Below are 21,916 nucleotides of genomic sequence, written 5' to 3' on the forward strand. Positions count from 1 at the left end.
ACTCGACTCAAGTCGACCTAAATTCAGTCGACTTTGAGCTCTGCGATTTTTTTTTACAACCCTTTTTAAATCCACGGCATATCCCATATGGTCCCTAATGGTCCACCCAAGTCAATCATTTAAACTCCCCAAATAAATTAATTAAGGAAATGAATTTAAATTTAAAAATGAATTCATAGTCATGGCAATAAATTTTTTTGTTTTTCTCTTTTTAAGTCATTTTACTTTATAAGTCCTGCTTGCCAGGAATTTTATTCCACATTGGTAAATTAAGTGACAAATTTTCAGGTACAGATTAGAATTATTGACCAACTTGTTGAGTTTTGAAGTCAAAAATTCGATTTTTTTTGAAAATTTGTCAATTAATTTTGTTATTTTTTTTGTATTAACTGAAAAGCATGTGGCGTGGAAATGGCCAGAAATCTGGCACTAGGATGGCTTGACTGTTCTGGGTCAAAAGTCATGCTGGAGCTGGATTTTTGGCCATTTCCACCATGTGCCTTCCGAGTTCTTATATTTCAAATAAATATCCTTTTTTTATTTTTCGACCAAAATTTTCCCCTAAATTTCATTTTTTTTTTAATTTTTTCATAATTTTCCCTCAATTTTTTAAATAAATTTTTAATTAAATTTCATGACAAATTTCATTTAAAGATCAATATTTCAACTAAAACAGTAGATTTGTACATAACAGTTGAAAAATATTGAAATTTAAATTTCATTTGACTTATTTTTCGTCCCTAACAAAAGCATCTAGGATGCCGAAAATATTTACAGATTTTTATCTATCATTAATTGGTACAAATTGTTTTTTATTTTCATTTTTGAAAGTGTTTCAAAATTTTAATTCTACATAAATTTGAGGAAATTTGGTTTCACTTTTTTTTTATCAAAGAAGTTAAATTTAAGTATTTTTGTTTTAACTATTTTTGTTAAGATTTTTATGAGGAAAATGCATTTTGACTTTGAAATGAAATTTTGAATTATTGCAGGAATTAAATTTGAATTTTGTAAAAATTTAAAAATTTAAAAAATCAAATTTAAATTTAAAAAATTCAAGATTTTTTAATCTTTTTAAGCATTGAAATTTTTTAAATTGAAATTTGAGTTTTCAAACTAAAATTTGAGTTTTTAAAAATTGTAATTTGAATTTTTAAAAATTGAATTTGTATTTTTAAAAATTGAAATTTGAATTTTTAAAAATTGAAATTTGAATTTTTAGAAATTGAAAAAAGTAAATTTGAATTTTCTTCAATTTTTTTTTCAATTTTTTAAAAATCCAATTTTCAATTTTTTTTTAAAATCAATTTTGTTTGTGAAAATTAACTTGAATCCAAAAATTATTTCAGAAAGTTTATATTTTTAAATTTTATTTTTATTTTTTGTAAATTTGTCTAAATTTTGCTTCTTTTGAATTTCCTTTTTTAAGTTTTTTTTTCTTATTCCTACTTTAGTAAAATTTTTGCTATTTCTCTGCACTATTTTTTACATTTTATTATAGATTTTTTTTATATCTTTTTTTTTCTCTATATTGAGGTCTTTCCTTTTTGAAATGTTATGGTTGTTGTGAATCTTTTTGTAGGCTTGTTGAGTTTTAAGGATTGGCTTTTGCAAAACTAAAATTCAAAAAATTCTAGAAAATAAAATTAAAAAATATTTGAAATTTAAAAAAATTTTAAAAATTTTTGAAAATTTAAAAAAAAATTGAAAATTTTAAAGATTATTAGAAATTTTACAAAAATCTGAAAAACTTTTAAAATTTGAAAAATTTCAAAAATTTCAAAACAATTTAAAAATTTTAAAAAGTACAAAAAAAATTGAAAATTTTTAAAAAAATTCCAGAAAATTTTAAAACATTTGAAAAAAATTCACTTTTGAAAAATTAAAAAAATTAGAAATTTTTAATAATCTATAAAAACTCTATAAAATCTATAAAAACATTTATTTTTATAAAAACCAATCCAAAAATCCTAACCAAAACCCACAAAAAATTAATTATTATTTTAAATCCTTATAAATATGGTTTTTGTCTTACAACTTTATGAGGTGACATCACTGTTCAACAATGGATATCAACTTAAATAATATTTTTCAACGCTTTTCTTCGCCGATTTTAAAAATTTATTTAGACTTAAAAATTAATAAATTGGTTTTTTTGGAAACAAAAAAATTTAATTTTTTCTAATTTTGCTTCCCATTTTTCCTTAATTTTTTTTAAATTTCCATACATCAGGAAATTATTTTAAATTTATTTACAACTTAAATTTAATGCAAAATAAACTTAAAAAAATTATAAAAAAAATGTCTTTTTTTTCCTTTAAATTTTCAAAATTCCTTCACAATTATTTAAATTATAATTCATGGTTAAATGGAGGTGCAAATATCACATTTCATTTTGGCTCATATTAGGTCGGGGAGTTGCAAAAAACAAAAAAAAATCACTAATATAAGAATGCGTATGTGTGTGTGTATGTGTGAGTGCTACTCATATTTTTTATGTACTTTTTCACCTTTTTTTTACATTTTGGTATTTTTTTTGTCACTAAATTCATTATTTTTTTTTTAAAAACTAAAACGAGAACTTTTGTGGCATCAAATTTTTGTGGTAAACAATCGAATCAACTCCAATGGCTTCATCTGACTGGCAGGTTACTGTGTAAAACTCATTGACTGATTTTGCATCATGTTGTAAGTATTTGTTGGTCCTAAAATGTAAAAAAATTGGTCAAAATTAGTCAAAATTATTCAAAATTCTGGAATTATTTGAATTTAAATCAATGATTCATGAATGTGAAGGCACCTGAATCTTAATTGCATAGTGTGAAGTCACCTGAATCCCAATAATCTATTGTGAAGTCACCTGAACTGCAAAAACTCAAGTGTGAAGACACCTGAACTCCCAAACAATTTATTGTGAAGTCACCTGAATCAAAATATTCAATTGTGAAGACACCTGAAACCCAAAAACTCTATTGTAAAGACACCGGAATCCCAACAACTCAACTGTGAAGTCACCTGAATCCCAAAATTGAACTGTGAAGACACCTGAATCCCAAAAACTCAACTGTGAAGACACCTGAATCCCAAAAATCTAATGTAAAGACACCTGAATCTCAACAATCAAGTGTGAAGTCACCTGAATCCCAAAAACTCAACTGTGAAGACACCTGAATCCCAAAAACTCAATTGTGAAGACACCTGAATCCCAAAAACTCAATTGTGAAGTCACCTGAATCCCAAAAACTCAATTGTGAAGTCACCTGAATCCAAACAATCTAGTGTGAAGGCACCTGAATCCCAACAATCTAGTGTGAAGTCACCTGAATCCCAATAATCAATTGTAAAGGCTCCTGAATCCCAAAAACTCAGCTGTGAAGACACCTGAATCCCAAAAATCTAGTGTGAAGACACCTGAATCCCAATAACCTAGTGTGAAGTCACCTGAATCCTAAAAACTCAACTGTGAAGACACCTGAATCAGTACATTTAATGTAAATACACCTGAACCCCATCAACCCAGTCTATATCACAATTTACAACTCACCCTCACCCATCATTTGCGGATGATGTTGCTGCTGCTGTTGTTGTTGCCTCTTTTGTTGTTGCATAGCTGCCGCCATATTACTCGCATATTGTGGATGTGTATTTGGTTGATGTGTATGATGTTGACTAAAGTACATATTTTGTTGTTGCTGCATACTAAAATTGCCATCATTCATTGTCATACCCATATGCTGTGCACCCTGCATTTGCATATTACCGCCAGGATTTCCTTGTTGCTGTATATGCATCATTTGTGTCTGTTTCATATGAATGCTCATTGGATTTTGTTGTGGTTGTTGTTGTTGGAATGTCCTTTGCGGTTGTTGTTGCTGTATAAATTGTTGATTTTGAAAATTTTGGTAATTTTGATGAATTTTTGGCTCATCATGAATCATTTGATGATTCATCATTGGCTTCATTGTATTCATGTGTTGCATTTGTGGTGTCTGTTGCATCATAATCTCCTGTTTTATCATATCAGGTGGGAATGGCAGTTGCATTTGTGGTTTATGTTGTGGCTGTTGTTGTTGTTGTTGTTGTTGCTGTGTAGCAAATTGACTATATTCATTATATTGCTGATATGGAAGCCTCTGTTGTTGTGGCGGTGGTGGTTGTGGTGCTTGTTGTTGCTGTTGTTGTATGATTTGCTGCTGTGGCATTCCCATTTGTTGTCCGACTGGCCTCATATAATTCATAGCCATTGAACTCTTAACCTGATGCTGTTGTGCCATATTCTTTAATGTTTGTGCGGCTGGCGTTATATCCGGTTGCATTTGTTGTTGTTGTTGTTGTTGCATCGATTGCTGTTGATACATTCGCATTTGTTGTGTCGGTTGCTGTTGGGGTTGCGGTTGTTGTGGCATTTGTTGCATCATTGGCTTTTGCATTTGCATTGAATCTTGCATCACATATGGATTAAATTGATTTGTAGCCATTGTATTAAGATTTTGGTTCATATTTTGGTTCATCATTTGTGGCATTTGTGGAATTTGGTGTTGTGGCTTCATCATTGGCTCCTGCTTAATATGCTTTGTGTCATCAAATAAGTCTGACGTGTCAAAGACTTCGCTAATATTTGAGAACAGCTTTTTAAGTTCATTTTCGTCATTTGCCATAAAATTTGCAATTCCACCAAAATCCAAGTCCGCAAACTCATTGTCAGGCTCTTGCTTAAAGTCCTGTAAAAGATCCGGTGCTGGCGGTGGCAACGGTGCCATTTGTTGCATCTTTGCTGGCTCATTCATCTTTTGTTTCATCTCTTGTGGCTCATACTTTGTTGTCATCGAACCATTTGCCGTTGTCTTGACTGTCACATTTGTGCTTATTTGTTGAGGTTGTAGATTTACAGAGGATGTTGTGAACTCTAATTGCTGTACAATTTCTACTTGGAATTTCATATTATCCATTGATTGTTGACTTTGTTGCTGTTGATTTTGTTGTTGTTGTTGTTGCTGTTGCTGCTGTTGCTGCTGTTGGGGTATTTTGGTTGGCGGATGGAGATCGGGATCGTTTTCGAGGTCATCCGGTGCTGGACGCTTTTGGGCTTTTGACTAAAAAAAAGAGGAAAATTTTGATTAATTTTTTTTTGGATTTTTTGAATTAAATTTTGGGATTTTTTTGGTCAATTTTTGGTCTTAATTCCCATTTTCTGGCTGATTCTTGTCCCTAGTTCCTGATTTTTGGTCCATATTGTCAATTTGAGTCCTCAACTGCCGTCTTTTGGTCATTTTTTGTCCCTAGTTCCTGATTTTTGGTCCATATTGTCAATTTGAGTCCTCAACTGCCGTTTTTTGGTCAATCTTTGTCCCTAGTTCCTGATTTTTGGTCCATATTGTCAATTTGAGTCCTCAACTGCCGTCTTTTGGTCAATCTTTGTCCCTAGTTCCTGATTTTTGGGTCATATTGTCAATTTGAGTCCTCAACTGCCGTCTTTTGGTCAATCTGATGCTTAGGGACCCCCAGACCCCCATATTATTCAAAAACCCTCCCAACCCATCCCCACATACCCCCCAAACCCATACTCACCATCGCATTACCACCAACAACATCCGTCTGCTTCTTATCAGCCTTCTTAGCCACTCTCTTTGCCTTACTCTCTAAAAATTTCTTTTGTAATAAATTCGTCTCAACATTCTGCTGCTCACATATTCCAGTAAATGTCTGATCGAACCTTGGAATTGTCTCATTTTGTCGTTTACGATATAAACTCATTCGCTTTTTCAGCCGTTCAAATACAGCTTTTTTTTGCGGTGTTAACTCGGATGTGCTGTTCTGTTGTGGAACGGGCTGTGTTGGTTTGTTGCCATAGTTGTTCATTTGGAGCATGGCTGCGTTGCCTCCTTGAAAATTTGATGACATTCCTTCCATGACTTTTTTTGACTTTTTGAGGATTTTTTGACAATTTTTTTGAATTTTTTTGACAACTTTTTGAATTTTTGAGGATTTTTTTTTGAATTTTTTGACAATTTTTGACAATTTTTTAGACAATTTTTGACAATTTTTTGACAATTTTTTTGACAATTTTTTTGAATTTTTTCTATGAAATTTTGAGGATTTTTTTTGATATAAAATTTTTTGCAATAATTTTCCTAAATTTTTAAACTTAATTGTGGATTATTAAGTAACAAGTTGTAGTGGACTATCATAATTAATTAGTGGCAGCTCTGAAGTGGAATGCAATGGAATGGCTTAATAGTTTTTTTTGGTCCCTTAAATCTAAAATTTTTTAACTAATTTTTAATTATTTTTTTGATGACTTTTTCACACAAATTTTTTATAGTTTTTTTCACTTTTTGTACAAAAAATTTCACTTTTTTTTATTAAATTGTAGACTATCTTTAAGAACTGGAAACGACTCTACGGCAGTTCTGGAAGTCGTTTTATCTGAATTTTCCAGTCATATTGATGCTATTTTTGTTGTCACTTTTTTAAATAATTTTAGTTATTTTTTTAACTTTTTTTAGTAATTTCGTCACATTTTGTCTTTTTTTTTAGTTCACTTTTTTAATAATTTTTGTAGATTTTTTTAGGAGTTTTTAAGCACTTTAGAGTTTTTTTGTTCAATTTTAGAGGATGCTCCTTATTTGTTTGTTGCTTAGAAAATCTAAAAATAAACAAAAAAAAATAATTAATTTTAGTTATAAAATTTGATTAAAATTAACATATAAAGCTACTAATTCATACACACAATCCAGTCAATTTATACAAAATTATCTAAATTTATCTAAATTTTTAAAAATATTTTGGGTGTTTTTTGGAATTTTGTCATTCTGAATAAGGGTGTTTCATCCCCACAAACCCCTCCAACTCTTTCCCACACCTTCATTGAATGCTTTTCAACCTGCTACTGTTCAAACTCACAGAATTCTCATCAAAAAAACCATAAAGAGCCATATTCAAGGGTGTAAATGTTTGAAGCTTACCCCACATCATCCCTCTACCCCAATGTTACCCTCACTTTTCTCATATTCAGTTCATCGTTGAAAGGATGCCGGGATGAGTCATTTCAACAAAATTCCTAACTACGCACCTACTACACTGTATTTATAAAGTACCCCGATATACAACCATTTAGATCAAAGTCAAACACTGATAATTATGATAAAAGCAACAAATAAAAAAAAAAATTGGACTTTTATCCAAATTAAATGCGCAATTAAAAAATTATTTTGTGCGTTATTTGAAATTTGTTTTTTATTTTTGTTGTTGCTTCATATTCTGTGTTATTTGATAAGATTTTTTTTGCAAGGTGTGGACATTTGAGAATTTTAAATGTTTCAATTCTTTTGATGATTTTTAAAAATTTTAAAAAATTGTTAAAAATTGTAGTTTTAAAACTTCCAATATTTTTTGATATTTTTAGAAAAAATGATTAAAATTTTAAAAATGTCAATTTAAATTTTTACAATTTTTTGATGAATTTTACAAAAATTGATAAATTTTACAAACTTTTTAATAAATTTTAGAAACTTTTAAAAAAAAATTTCAAATTTTTAAATAAATTTTAAAATTGTAAAAAATCGTTAAAAATGATTAAAAATTCAAATTGACATTAAAAAATTAAATTTTAATTTTTAAATATTTTTTTGATTAATTTTAAATTTTAACAGTTCAAAACTGCCGTTAAAAATGTTATATTCAATTTTTAAATTTTTTTTTAAATTTTTATTAATTTTGAAAATTTAAAAAAAGTTAAAAATTTAAAAAAAATCTACAAGATTGTCCATCCCTTGAATATTAATTTATTAATTTATAAAATCATCAATTTTAAACCTTAAAAAATTATACAAAAAATTGTAATATTTTTATGAATAATTCAGAATATTTCTCAATAATAAAACATTCACACTCATCATTCTTATCAGAATTATTAATGATTCATGGCTGTACATTAGTGTTCATAATTCCGAAAATTCCATCTCATGTCATTCATCCCTCAAAAAAACAAAAATTATTTCAATCACTTTATTTCATTATTATTTTTTTGACTTCTTTTTATAAGAAAAATACATTCGCAAAAAAAATTGAACATTGAAGTTTGTGAAGTTGTGTTTGGATTGTTATATGAAAGTGATTATGGCATGTAATCTTGTGACTTATGAATATTATGGTTTATAAGCAGGTCGGTGTAGGTAAGAAAAAAAAATGTTGAGGTGCAAAAGAGCTGTATTGTGTATGAGAATAAGTACGTGGTTCAGTGCATTCGAAATCATCATGAATGTGAACTCTTTTTTTGGATATTTAAATGAATTTTCAATAATTTAAAATTAAAGTCAAAAATTAAAATTTTTTAAAAAAAATGAAAATTTCAAAAAAATTAAAAATTTAAAAAAAATTGAAAATTTAAAAAAAATTGTAGTTTTAAAAAATTAAAATTGAAATTTCAAAAAATTAAAATATAAATTTTAAAAAACTAAAGTTGAAATTTTAAAAATTTAAGAATGAAATTTAAAGAATGAAATAAAATTGAAACTAAAAATTCAAAAAGACAAATTTCAGATTTTTTGTTAAATTTTTTAAATATTTTAGGAATTTTTTGAATTTTTTTTTAACTTTTCTAATTTTTGAATTTTTAAAATTGTTTTTAAATTTTTAAAATTTTTTTAAATTTTCTAAACTTGTTCTAAAATTTTTTAAAATTGTTTTTAAATTTTTTAAAATTGTATTCAAATTTTTTTGAATTTAAAATTTTTAAATTTTTCGATTATATTTTGAACTTTTTAAATTTTTCAAATTTTTTTAAATTTTTTTAAAATTCTTTTATATTATTTTAAATTTTTTTAATTTTTTTTTTGAATTTTAAATTTTTAAATTTTCCAATTTTTTTTTCAAACTGTTCCGTTTTTTTTAAATTTTTCAAATTTCCTTGAATTTTTCAAATTTTTTTAAAATTGTTTCAAATTTTTTTGAATTTATAATTTTCAAACTTTTCAATTATATTTCAAACTTTTTAAATTTTTTTAAAATTTTTTTTTTAAATCTTTATCACAAAATAAGTAAATAAATAAATCTGTTTACAACCAGAACATCCAAAAAAAATAAAACATTTTTATCAACCTTATTTTTATCTCTTTTCTGTCCAGAAGATAACTGCCTCAAAATTCATTCACATTCCATCCAAAAAAATTCACAAAAATTCTATCCTTATCACATCTCAACTCCTCAAATTCTCGTCCACAACTTGACTTTAATTTTTAAAATGAAAAAAAAAAAAAAATCTTGCCTTAAAACTGATCCAATCTAGTCAATGACGACATGTCGTACGACATAAAAACTCATACTTAATTATCGTCGCACAGAGAGTACTGGCAAAAAAAAAAAGTAAAGTGAAGTTGTTGGATTAAATATCAAGCTATATTTAGCACATATATATATATATATTTTATATATTCTCTTATCAACAGTCTTCATTCGACGAAAAAAAAAAAATTAAATATTATTGAGACACACATCTTAACTTCTTTCGTGCGTTTATGTTTCTGTGCCTGATTGTTGTGGATTTTGATTGATTTTTTGTGGAATTGGATGAGATTCTTGTTAGGATATGAACATCCTAAGGGGTCAATTAAGAGTGCTAGGCTGGGTCATGTCATTGCAAGTGAAGATAGTCAGGATTCCCAATGCTGGGATCAAGAATTGCCAGTTTATGACTCTAGATTGGTCCAGATCGAGACTTCAGTGAACTCTGTAGTAAATTCGGATCCTATATGATCCTAAAAGGGGCGTAGTCATTGAGATAAGGTGGCTTTGGAGGTCAAATGTCCTCTTCATTTGAAGTTAGTGTCTCTCAATGGATCCTGTTTCCAAATTGGTACAAATAGCGCAATTTTGGACATTTCATGCTCATTACAATAGTGCTTATTAACGAGGAAAATGATTTTTGGGGACCAGATCAACTCAACCTTTTCCTATTCCACCTTCTACCCCTAATATCCTAATATAGTGGTTGCCCAACCTATCATTTTTCGCGGCACATCTTAGTGGCCAGCCTTGATCGAAACCGCACAATACAACAATTTATGGCATTTCATAGCCGGAAGCTGATGTGCCGTTGCACATAGGTTGCTCACCCCTGTCCTAATATATAATAATTGAAATAGTTAACTTATTTCTAAACTTAAGATCTGGAATGTAGCTTATCTTATTAGATTCTTTTAAAATTTTGCGCACTTTTTTTTTGATAAAAAAAAATTCCAAGATAAAGCCTTTTTGAAGGTTTCTAAGTTATTGAACTGATAACAGTAACAATTGCCTCAATGAGACGTAATACATAATTGTAAAAGAATTACGAATCAATTTTGACATTTTATAGTTATGGGCAATGATCAAGGATATTGAATTTTGATGCATTTTTTATATTTTTTTTAATTTTTATACAAATTTAAAATTTTTTAAAATTTCAAAAATTAAAATTAATTTTTAATTAATGCAAGATTTAAGTCAAACTTCGAATTATAAAAGTTTAAAAATTTTGAAATTTTGAAATTAAAAAAAAATAAGATTTCATAAATTTTAAAATTCAAAATTAAATGTTATATAAATTTCAAAATTTAGTGAAATTTAAAAATAAGTTTTTAAATATTATTTCAAAATTTAAAAAATTTATTCAAAAATTCCAAAATTCCATCCCAAAACAATTCACAACATTACGATATTAAATCCCAATTTTTCACAATCACACATAAAACTGACAAACATGCAAAAAAAAAAAATAAAATAATTTTCCACCCAAGGGCTCGTGCACTACCGGAAAAATATATAAATCCACAATGGAATGTCGCAAAAGCAATCAACTTTATGCAATCCACAAAAAAATAAAGTATTTTTTGATGAAATAAGCGAAATAAATTTTTGTGATAAACAAAAAAAAAAGCAGCACTTCTTAAAAAATTTCCTGTACACACAACTACACACGCACAGGGGTCGGCAATACGTGTTGCACGTCCGAAACTGTCTCAAAACTGAGAAGAAAAATAAAAAAAAAAATGTTTTTGTTATTTCCTTTTCGCTTTTACTCGATTCTCTGTTTACACAAGTTTTTTTTTTTTTTTTACTTCTGTCTGTTTCGTTTCTGATTCCATTGTCGGTGTGACTGTGTGTGTGACACTCTGCACACGTCATACACCAATACAGTCACAAATTAGTTTGCGTTCTTCTTTCATGAAAAAATAAACGATTTTTTTTTTTCTCTTCTCTTCTGTTAGGCAGTGAAACACTTTTTTTAGCATATTTTTAGGGATTGGAATGAGGTGAGGAAGCGGATGGACAGTTTGGGGCGGATTTGGAATTTTTGGCGGATCTTTATGGATTTTTGATGATTTTTTGACTATTTTTTACTATTTTGGCTATTTTTGTGTATAAAACAGCGCTGACGGTACTCAATTTTGAAGGTTGACTTTAAATGAATCCAGACTTCACTGAAAACGGACATTAAAGTCCGATTAGAGTCCAATGAAGTCCAATTCTCGAGAGTTCTGCCAATTCTGGTATGAGACAGTGTTTTCCAACCATTTTTATGTCACGGGACACCTTTTTTGTGAATCACGAACATGACCGCACTTGACATCCGGCTCATGACTTTTATACGTTCCAAATTTATCTTAACCAGATCCTAACACAACGATGTGTGTCATCTTAGAGTAAGACATACAACTTGTCAAATAAAAACCTGTTCAGCAAGGCATTTAAGCAGTTAAATGTTACACTGTGGAATAATCGTCAAGCCGATTGACTCAAATTTGGTGTCTTAACTCAAAATTCGTCGATTTGAATCCAGACATTTTCAAATTTATGTTTTTTCTAACGGTCTTTAGCCTCTCCTACCCAGGTACCTACTTCCGCATCCTCACGGTGCATTTCTGGCTATGTCAAACCTAGGAGATGTGTCTCAAGACGGATTTTGAAACGATGCAAAATTACTGAGAATTAGAAACTGTCTAATGACAGATCCAGCTTTCAAAGAACTCTAAATGCGGTAATCGTGCGCTTTCATAAAGGAAGAAGAAGAAGTTACAAGATAAATCTCTGGATTCAGTTCTTGGAATGGCAAAAAGGTTGCTTAACTTGAACATTAGTCCAGATCCGATGAAATTCGGCCTCAAACCAGAGTTTATTTGGATTAGTTTAACCTAAGTGCTGCGACACCCTAGTTTTCTTAAAAACACAATGAACTATGAGTCATATCCGGTTTTGGTCAAGGTTTACTACCAAGATGTGTCACGAATAATAAAAGGTTGCACACCATTGTCGGTCTGAGACTGGATTTTTGGCCATTTCTATGCCTAATACTATCCAGAAAATTTAGCAAAAAATAATTCCATTCACACCAGAAAAAAATGCGCTCACTCCACCACAATAACTCAAAACTCAAATAATCTTCCTTACTTTATTTCATTACTTTAGGTCTTCAACTGTGTTGTTGTGTTTTTTTTTTTCTTCTCTTGCACTCTTTTCATACATATATTTATATTTTATAATCTTTAATGTTCACTTCTGGCACTGCCGTGGCCTTTTATTGAGGAAGTTCCAATGGATATGCATTTTTTAATTTTAATACAATTTTTTTTTAATTTTTTAACATTTTATTTAATTTAATTTAATTTTTTTTCATCACACAAAATTCACGCAAAATTTTTTTTTCTCTTCTTCGATCCACAAAAAGTTTTTTTTTTTTTTCATTCACTTTGTGACGCTTTTGTGTTTAATTAACTGAAAATCGATGACCTTATATTATTTGAATTGTCACTTAAGTTCATTGGAAATGTTTTTTAATGAATTTGAATAAATTAATGAAAGTAGAAAATTAAAATATTAAAAAAAAACTTCTTTTTTTTGTCGTCAAATAAGTCGATAATAATTTTTTATACTGTGTAATGCACTCCTTCGATATCTGCTTATTTTTTTTTTTTTTTTGTGTGTTGTTCTGTCGGCCACAGGTTTTTCTCTTCTTTCTACGTTATTTCTGTTGTTTAACTGAGTGAGTGTCGACAGATGTTTTTATATTATAAATATTCGTTCGCTTTTTTGTGTATTCTTCTTTCTCAAATGTCGACGGTATGGGTTGATTCATACTGTTCGGCGGTTGAACAAACATTGATGATTTTTTTTTGTTTTTGGGAAGGGGAAATGATGGAATTTTGGATATTGTGCAATAGATGGCGTTGCATGACAGTCGACATTTTGAAATTTTTGTGTTGTTTTGTGAGGCTTGAAGTTCTTGTTGATTATTAAGATATTAGTCAGAAAAATTAGTATGTTGTCCAGTCAATCAGGGTCATCAGGATCATAAGGGTCATTAGGGTCATCAGAGTCAAAGACCGAAGAAAAATGATACCGAAGACCGAAGAGACTTAATAGACTGAAGAGACTGAAGAAACCGAGAAATCCGAAGTTACCGAAATGACCGAAGAAACCGAAGACCCAAGACCAAAGGCCGAAGAAGACCGAAAAAACCGAAGAAACCGAAGAAGACCGAAGAAACCGAAGACTGAAGACCGGAGACCGAAGACCAAAGGCCGAAGAAGACCGAAGAAACCGAAGAAAACCGAAGAAGACCGAATAAGACCGAAATGACCAAAGAAGACCGAAGAAATCGAATAAACCGACGATCCAGAAAACCGAAGAAACCGAAGACTGAACATTGGACCTAAGTGAATTCTTTGAAGTCTCGGCCTGAAGAACCCTTAATTAAAATGCCAGCTTACAACAGCACATTGCAATTCCCATCTCATTCTAATTGAACCACAGGCTCTTTTTGTGAAGTTTGTCTCAAAAGTGTCAATTTAAATTGCATCAAAACGACTAAATATGTTGCCATGAAGCTTAAATTTGATGTAATTAGCTCACGGTTTATATTAGCATATCCATCTAAAATGAAGAGAATGAATTGATAATATTGAGGTTGTTGACCCCTAACAGGCAAGTGGAACAGGTCAGAGTTGCCAGTGACCCCAATCCTACTCAACCGCATCCAAATCTAATTCTTACCCAAATTCATGGTCGGTGGATTCTTGTCAATCGCAACCAAAAACATCTCAATCTCCCTCTGCGTCGATAAATCCACAGTCGTTAAATTCACATTCAACAGCACTTCCTGAAATCCAAGTCCAACACGTCTCGATGCATGATGTGCCTCATTACATATTATAAACAGCAATGTCATAAAATAGACAACAATGATGAATAATCCTAGTTCCTTAAATGTCACACCATGATCAATAATTTCACTTAATGATCCATAGCTTGCGATGATTGTCGTAAAGAAAATGACCAGACAATAAATTCCGTACATATTTGAGTATGCCTTGCCTAACTGCTGCATCATATGACTCAAATCCACCCATAAATTACGATATTCAGCCATTTTTTTCGATGGCTTTTCCGTTCTAATAATTTTACTGACATGTCCTTGAAGATGACGCGATGCAAGTCCAAATGCTGTACAGTTAATGAACCACAGGCTACAAAATCCATTCAGCATAGCCAGGATGTGATAATACGCAAATGTATGATAAAATGGAAAGTCAGGTTGGAGATAGAATTGGGACAGGACAATAAACATCGAACATCCCCAAGAAAATACACACAATGTCCATGTTATAGGCTCTAAAATTGGAAATTCAATTGGTTCGCCGGTCACTTTTAGGTACCGTACCTGAAAGTTCGTCCACATATTCTTAAACTTTGCAACTTCAAGTCCATTACGCCATGATGCAAATGGAAGTAAAAAGTGCGGAAGTAAAATACTCAAAAAAATAATATTGTAAATGACTTCATCGAATTTCTTATCGGAATTGGATATGAACATGATGAATCTGGCACGTGCCACAAAACAGACCATTATGGTCTCAAAAATATATATCAAGTAAGCCCATATGAAGGCTTTTGATGTCCATGAAAATGTCGTACGTTCATTGTTGCTGTTTTTTGGACTTCTCATAATTGGCATGACACCCATCAATTGGAACAGCACAAGGAGACTCTTGGTTGTTTTATAGAAACTGTCACGCTCGTCCATCTCTTCCGGATCAAATTGTTCTTCAGCTTTTCTGACATATAAATTTGGTGTTCCAAAGCCCCGTTGCCTTTCTAGCTGATCAAGTTGATCACGAACTCGCTTTGTGTCTTCCAGGATTTGACGTTGATGTGGATTTAGTATTTTATCGTAGTTGTCGGTGAAGCTGACGACGATATCTGGGAGGCTGTCGTTGTCCATGGTTTTTGGGGGGTGTTAGTCTGAAATGAGATTTGTGGAAGTTTATACTAGTTTATACAAGTTTATACTAAGCTTGAAGGTATATGATGTAGAGATGGAAGAATGATCAGAGCGTTAGGCTGGTGTGACTTTGGTGTGGGATTAGGATTGGTGATATTCGTTCTCAGGCTAGAGTCTCGTGGGTAAGCCTCGACCAAAACCACACATGGTATATTGTTCATGGCATTTCATCCTAGTGCACCGCAGCACACATATTGTCTTTTACTGGGCTAGATTCAAATCTTCTTAGGATCTGAGTCTTCGTCATTTCCATGAAATATGCCTTCCTGGAGCTAATTATTCCGGTTTTCGTGCAGTAAGGTCAACAAACCACAGTCTAGTGCAATTATAAGCATCCTATGTGCCGCGGCCCAGGAGTATGACGCCAAAATATTTTGAAAATGCCATGAACCGTATGCCCTACACTGTTCTAGTGTCTTAGCTACAATTCACTTACTTCTTAGCTGCTAACAACGAATCCAAGAAAACTAATGAAATTCAAAAATATAGAACCGAGCATTTATATACCTTAGAAATCATAAATATTAAATTAAAATGCAACTGAAGATAAATATTGACGGAACTGCCCACAGAACTTAATTATGCAATGATGACTAAATCAAAAAAAAAAAATACACAGGAACAGCAGAGTGATGTCCATAGATCTTATTAAATAGCATTGTTGGGGAAAGTCGAAGTCTGACTTCGAAGCTTAACAATTGTCAGTCTCATGGTGCCGGTCCAAACTATGTGCTTAGATAGCTGAGGATAGATTATAGGCCAAAAAGGTAGGTCAAAGAATTCGTGGAAAAAAGCTCTCGAAAGTATCACTCTTGGTATCAGTAATTGGCAAGCAGTAATCAGCGATAGAATTAGCTTCAGGCGTCAACTGAATAGGGAATAGTAAGGCTTACAATTGACCAAATCCGAAACCAGCTTTGTACAAACAAAATAAAGCATAAAGGATCATCAAATTCATTTTTATTCAATTTTCATCCACAAAAGTTACAATTTTTTTAATTCTTTTTGCTTTAATATCTCCAACTCATCTTCCATTTTTTTTATCCTAGCTTGAGCTTCCAATAACTGAGTATATGAATCCTTTTGAGTCATTACAAAGACACTGAACTTAGTAACATCAGTAAATATCGAATAAGCATGAACATTACATCCATATGTTGGTTCGTGTAACGATGCAGACACAAGTCCACGTAAGTAGTAAATTCCATTATGCTTAATTATTAATCCACTGCCACTGTCGCCTTGACAGACACCAACACCATCAGCAGATCCGCCACAAATTGATCGTGCACTAAAAATTTCAGCATGATCTCGACTTTCAACACAAAGTTTGCTATCATGAATTGGAACTGGAATTGTTTTGGCTATATTTTCAACATAACCGGATTCACTTTTACCAAAACCAGCAACAAAACCGTCCGTGACATTATTTAAATCAGGTGTTGCTAAGCAAATTGGTTGAATATAATTTGTAAAATGAATTTCCTGATCCAATTCCAAAATTGCAATGTCAGCATCAAATGATATAGCACTAGGATTCCAGTCACGATGAATGATTATACGCTTTACAGCTATATTAGATCGACCTATCTCATTTGTATCATTTATGTCGTGAACACCAACAACGACTATGATTTGATGTGCCTTGAAATCAGTTTCGTTGTTTTTACCAAGGATGCAGTGAGCAGCTAAAAGGTAGAAATTTGGTTAGAGAATTGGTCTTCGGTCTGTCTTGTCTTTGGCTTATCATCGTATGTCTTCATCTGTCATCGGCCTGTCTTAGGTCTGTCTTCGTATGTCTTCGTACGTCTTCGTACGTCTTCGTACGTCTTCGTACGTCTTCGTACGTCTTCGTACGTCTTCGTACGTCTTCGTACGTTTTCGTAGGTCTTCGTATGACTTCGTATATCTTCGTCTGTCTTCGTTTTTTTTTAAGAATGGACAAGATTTATGCTTACCAGTAACAACAGTTTTATTTGATACCAAAGATCCACCACAGAAATATTGAGTTTGACCTGTTGTCTCTTTGTGCAACAGTGCTACATTCCTGATGAAATAAATTTAACTTTATTTAGTAACAGAGCTTTTGTGGATTTTAATATAGATTTCTCTTCAAACTGCACACTCACCATGGATAAGCACCTCGAGGAGTTTTCGTTCCGCCAATGGCATTCTGAATTCCAGTAAGTGATCTTCCACAATTCATCTGTAAATAATTATTTATAGATTTATATTAAAGCATAGAAATCCCACTAATTAGGGCGTTGACCTGAGCCTGAGCCTGAGCCTGAGCCTGAGCCTGAGCCTGAGCCTGAGCCTGAGCCTGACCCTGACCCTGAACCTGAACCTTAGTGGACTTTCAAGCTCTCAAAATCTACTTAATACTTACTACAGGTTTTTCTAATTCTGGTGACACTATTGTTGGTTTTTGTGTTGTTACAGGTCTTGTAACTATTCTATTCCTCCTTGTTGTTCTCACTGGTGCTGTCCTTGGTGTATTCAGTCGACTTGACACTTGATATGGTCTTCTAGTGGTTCTTCCTGATGATGAATCTAAAGAATTGAATTATTCTCAAATTATTTCATTAAAATTAATTAATCAACTCACATTGCTGTTTGAAGTTCTCAAAACATTGAGTCATGTTAGCCTTCATGACGTCACGATCCTCAAAAGTCTGATCATTACACTCATTTCCTTCCATATCGACCTCAGCAATTGGTGAATTGTCAATTAATCTCTGATCAACAGCACTAATCTTGTTGTAGAAAAAGTCAAGCTTGACTAAATAGCTGTGAACACCAAACCATTCGGAACTGACGATTGAAAGCTGATTGCCGTACAGCCACAGCTTCTCTAGATTTCTCAATGGTAAGAAGATTTTTTTGGGCAGATCCGGCAGCTCATTTGCACCTAAACTTAAGCTTTTCAGGCTTTTTAGGTGCTTAAATTGATCATATCTTAGGGATTTGAATTGATTAAAGCCAAGATCCAAGCCTTCAAGGCTTTGTAAGGGTCGAAAGATGTCCGGATTAAATTGTGAAATTTGATTTTCGTCCAAGTAGAGTTCCTTTAAATATCCAAGACTCTCAAACCAAGCTGAATCGATATTTTGAAGTTTATTGGCACCGAGGTTCAGGATGTGAAGCTTTTGGAGTGGCTTGAAGATTTTTGACGGTAAAAAATTGATTTTATTGACACGAAGATTCAGCCACTGAAGTTCAGCTTGATTTTCGAACAATTTTTCAGGCAAAGTTGTCATCGCATTGTGGATTATGTTGACTTCCGTTAGTTCATGGTTTGCGGACAGAAGATTTTCTGGAATTTCGCTGATGTTGTTGCCGTAAAGGTTCAAAATTACTAAATTTTGACAATTTTCAAGCGAATTTTCCTCAATTTTTTCAATGTCAAAGAACCTTAAATGGATCATCATCAAGTTTGGATATTTTGTACACAAAACTGGACTAAGACTTGCCAAATAATCATCAATTTCATCCTCATTTATGATGTATGTGACGTCATCGTCACTTTGACTGTCCATATGATCACCATGAACTACAATGTCACTTCCACCATCATCATTTAATTCGATATTTTGAATTTTACATCCATAACCCGGCACATTCTTATGTTCACAGTCAAATCCGTCGTACAGTTGGATGTCGTCAATCTCAAAATTGCAATCAATCTGCTCGGCATGAATTTTGGCAATTGTTATACAGAAAATTAACGAAAATACACTTTTTGGCTTCATAATTGAGGATCTGTTGGTAAACAAATGACGAGATTGACCCCAAAAGTCATATGATGCTAAATTTAACTGATAAGTGTCTTGAAAATCTCACGATTACTAAGAATTCAGTCTGGTTTTCAACTTTAATTTCAGTTTTTTCAATTTTAATTGAATATTTTCACTAAATCACACTATGAAGGAATTGATCTTTTCCCCAAAAATTCTCAGAATTCCAAAAGTCCTTATATATGCACAAAACCTACAAAAATCCAACAAACACTAAAATCTGAACTTTACCGTCTGACGTGTCTTAGCAAAGTGATCAATTTAATCTCCTTACAATGCTCAGAGATGACAAGAACAAACAAATTGAGAAAGAGAATTAAGAATGAAATTCAACATAGTTATACAAATTTGAGTACAAATCGGTATTGTTCCATGGTGTCGGATTTTGTATCGATTATCCGACTTGTGCAATTTGGAAAAGTAGCCATCATCATCATGTTGGTGTTCTAAAAATTCTGAATAAAACTAAAGAACATTTTTTTTTCAAATTTTTTATACATATTTATTAAATCCTTAATTAATTCCAGACAGGATAACATAATCTAGTGTAAAAAGATTGAATAGAGGAACTAGGACATGAGTAGGTATGACAGTGATTCACTGAATTGGTGTTTGACACCCTTCTACCCTTCCTCCTGTGCTATTTGAACCATCTTCAAGTTTTGTCGTTGATACAGCAACCTAACACTACCTCGATACCTAAATCGAGCTCCTCCAAATAATTTACAATATAATCTTAGTTATATGCCCCGACAGTTCTTCCTTACTATCAAATATTTTATTACAATGGTTACAATACAAGTCATTGTCCTTAATTTTCTCACTATTTCCTTCCACATCCTCACTATCATCACTAGAACTGTCTTCATAATCCTTAAAACTCTTAAATTTTTTTGACTTTTCCTTCTTTAAGCATTTTGCCTCATGTGATAAAAGTCTTTTTGGAAAATTTGTTATAAAGTCACAATTTCCGCAGTAAAATTGCTCACCGCACCATTTTTCATGCTGCTCTAAAGTGTCTTTCCTGGCTAGTGCCTTAAAACATTTTTTACATTCATACATTCGTGGATTTTCATGAATTTGTGAATGAATTTTAAGCTTGTAGCTACGACTAAACTTTTTATGGCAGACATTGCATTCATGCTTCTTATTATGCGTCCCATAATGCGTGTTCAAGTCACCGCGTGTCTTAAATGCAGCATTACAAATTGTACAAAGGAACTTCCTGGATGTCTCGTGTGCCTGCCTCATATGATAATAAATTGCACTTTGTTTGAGTCTTTTACCGCAGACTTTACATGGAACTTTATCAGCATGGGTCAGCAGGTGCTGCTTGAATGTATTTTTGACACTAAATCCTTCATTACAGATTTTACAAATTAATGGTTTCACTTCCATATGCTGCTTCATGTGACACACGAGTGACTTTTTATACTTAAATCCCTTCCCACAGCAATCACATGTAAAAAGTTCACTTTTCTTCCAATTTCCATGGACATAGTTCATGTGCTGTGTTAAATTGTCATTTCTAAAAAAGGATTTTTGGCATATTTTACATTCGTATGTGCATTTATGTGAGTCAAAGTTCTTTTGGATTTTGAATGCTTTTGAACATTTTGTGCATTGTAGGGCGAATGTGTGGGTCCTCTTGTGACTCAGGAGTGCTGTTTTAGATGCAAATGTTAAGTTGCATGTGTCGCATGTGTGATATTTGGGTCCTATTGGATTTTTGGGTCCGATTGGATTTTTGGGGTACATTGAGATTATTTTGGTGTCGGTGTCGTTGGTGATGTCGTCAATTGAGGGTGAGTCATGCTTGTCATCATTGTTGATGTCTTCATTGCATGCTTTATCATCAGGTCCCTGAATTTCTTCATTAATCACTAATTCCGCATCATTAAACTCAACAGGTTCTTCTTGTTTGATGCATAAATCTTCATTGAATGTAGTTGGAGGAATTGAGAAACTTTCTTGGATTAAAATTTGGTCAGTCTTCTCATTTTTGACTATTTTTGATGGACTTGTGAAGATATCTACGTTTTCTGTGATGATTTGAGGCTCGTCGATTTTTTCTTCTTTTATTTTCAATTTTTTTCGATTTTTTGGTGGCATTTTGATGACTTTTTGATGTTAAAATTGCTGAAATTAAATGAATTTTTATAGAAATTTTGTAGAATTTTCTTGAAATGTTAAGTCATGAATTGGCAACATAAATTGAAAATTGACAAGCGGTAACCAGCGATAGATCAAGCTTCAAGAGCCGACTGATGGAGGTCATGGATCACACTTGAAAAAATCTCAAAATTTCAAACTAAAAATTGAAAAAATTCAATTTCAAAATTTTTCTATGAAATCTAAAGATCCAGGTTTGTTTTTTCACAATAAAGATGGAACCTTAAGGCTAAGGATCACAAAATTCTCTGTCTACTTGATTCACTGAGCTGTACAGATGTCAATAATCATGCCTATACCCAAATTGTCTTCAAATTTCAAGTTAAATTAACAAAAACACACAAATTTATTCTTACTTGATTTAAAATTGTATTTGTAGTGATTGAATGTCAACAAACTAATACAGTCGATGATATTTTTGATGATTTGATGTATTTATGGCTACTGCATTGTGTAATCAACTTGATATGACAGAAATCCACAATTTTCCAGTCAATTATCCAACAAACTTTCAACTTTTCATCCAAAATTTATCAAAAAATCTCAAAAAAATCCACAAAACTGGTCAAATAAAGTTTCAAAAATCCTGTCCAAAATCAAAACAAAAACAATCAACAGAAGTCAATCATCT

General features: G+C 31.7%; 4 protein-coding genes across 10 annotated transcripts; all 4 read right to left on the reverse strand.

The window, feature by feature from the left end:
• Nucleotides 1-1,340: 1,340 nt before the first annotated feature.
• LOC139100243 (neurogenic protein mastermind-like) lies at nt 1,341-13,021 on the reverse strand. 7 transcript variants are annotated; one of them, XM_070652860.1, is made up of 4 exons: nt 12,427-13,021; nt 5,569-6,646; nt 3,545-5,093; nt 1,341-2,705 (listed from the first exon to the last, which is right to left on the reverse strand). In XM_070652860.1, exons 2-4 carry the CDS (start codon nt 5,908-5,910, stop codon nt 2,650-2,652), a joined length of 1,947 nt encoding a protein of 648 aa, XP_070508961.1. In that variant the 5' UTR covers nt 5,911-6,646; nt 12,427-13,021; the 3' UTR covers nt 1,341-2,649. The 7 variants fall into 7 exon arrangements, with proteins under 7 accessions (XP_070508961.1, XP_070508964.1, XP_070508963.1 ...); XM_070652863.1 differs by lacking the exon at nt 12,427-13,021 and adding an exon at nt 10,790-10,923; XM_070652862.1 differs by lacking the exon at nt 12,427-13,021 and adding an exon at nt 10,771-10,894.
• Nucleotides 13,022-13,768: 747 nt separating this feature from the next.
• Nucleotides 13,769-15,226, reverse strand: Gr21a (Gustatory receptor 21a). Its single transcript, XM_070653016.1, has 2 exons — nt 14,029-15,226; nt 13,769-13,908 (listed from the first exon to the last, which is right to left on the reverse strand). The coding sequence occupies exons 1-2, from the start codon at nt 15,056-15,058 to the stop codon at nt 13,769-13,771; spliced, it is 1,170 nt and encodes a 389-aa protein (XP_070509117.1). The 5' UTR covers nt 15,059-15,226.
• Nucleotides 15,227-16,254: 1,028 nt separating this feature from the next.
• On the reverse strand, nt 16,255-19,373 carry LOC139100238 (uncharacterized). The gene is made up of 5 exons (XM_070652851.1): nt 17,925-19,373; nt 17,706-17,869; nt 17,446-17,522; nt 17,275-17,363; nt 16,255-17,004 (listed from the first exon to the last, which is right to left on the reverse strand). The coding sequence occupies exons 1-5, from the start codon at nt 19,066-19,068 to the stop codon at nt 16,301-16,303; spliced, it is 2,178 nt and encodes a 725-aa protein (XP_070508952.1). The 5' UTR covers nt 19,069-19,373; the 3' UTR covers nt 16,255-16,300.
• Nucleotides 19,374-19,617: 244 nt separating this feature from the next.
• LOC139100255 (zinc finger protein 567-like) lies at nt 19,618-21,868 on the reverse strand. Its single transcript, XM_070652879.1, has 2 exons — nt 21,642-21,868; nt 19,618-21,252 (listed from the first exon to the last, which is right to left on the reverse strand). The coding sequence occupies exon 2, from the start codon at nt 21,223-21,225 to the stop codon at nt 19,837-19,839; it is 1,389 nt and encodes a 462-aa protein (XP_070508980.1). The 5' UTR covers nt 21,226-21,252; nt 21,642-21,868; the 3' UTR covers nt 19,618-19,836.
• Between the last annotated feature and the right edge of the window lie 48 nt (nt 21,869-21,916).

Source organism: Chironomus tepperi, unplaced genomic scaffold (assembly GCF_022539635.2).
Source record: "Chironomus tepperi strain 1889 unplaced genomic scaffold, CSIRO-AGI_Ctep_v1 contig_58, whole genome shotgun sequence".
NCBI lineage: Eukaryota > Metazoa > Arthropoda > Insecta > Diptera > Chironomidae > Chironomus > Chironomus tepperi.

What these genes read in the sequence shown, in the direction of transcription:
- LOC139100243 (XM_070652860.1), bottom strand. Translation starts at nt 5,910, where the DNA reads ATGGAAGGAATGTCATCAAATTTTCAAGGAGGCAACGCAGCCATGCTC. An exon ending in TTGTTGGTGGTAATGCGATG is followed by an intron (nt 5,094 to 5,568) that starts GTGAGTATGGGT and finishes TCTTTTTTTTAG; the next exon opens with TCAAAAGCCCAAAAGCGTCC. An exon ending in TCCGCAAATGATGGGTGAGG is followed by an intron (nt 2,706 to 3,544) that starts GTGAGTTGTAAA and finishes TTTACATTTTAG; the next exon opens with GACCAACAAATACTTACAAC.
- Gr21a (XM_070653016.1), bottom strand. Translation starts at nt 15,058, where the DNA reads ATGGACGAGCGTGACAGTTTCTATAAAACAACCAAGAGTCTCCTTGTG. An exon ending in TCCACCGACCATGAATTTGG is followed by an intron (nt 13,909 to 14,028) that starts GTAAGAATTAGA and finishes TCTTCATTTTAG; the next exon opens with ATGGATATGCTAATATAAAC.
- LOC139100238 (XM_070652851.1), bottom strand. Translation starts at nt 19,068, where the DNA reads ATGAAGCCAAAAAGTGTATTTTCGTTAATTTTCTGTATAACAATTGCC. An exon ending in TGAGAACTTCAAACAGCAAT is followed by an intron (nt 17,870 to 17,924) that starts GTGAGTTGATTA and finishes TCAATTCTTTAG; the next exon opens with ATTCATCATCAGGAAGAACC. An exon ending in AAATAAAACTGTTGTTACTG is followed by an intron (nt 17,005 to 17,274) that starts GTAAGCATAAAT and finishes TCTACCTTTTAG; the next exon opens with CTGCTCACTGCATCCTTGGT.
- LOC139100255 (XM_070652879.1), bottom strand. Translation starts at nt 21,225, where the DNA reads ATGCCACCAAAAAATCGAAAAAAATTGAAAATAAAAGAAGAAAAAATC.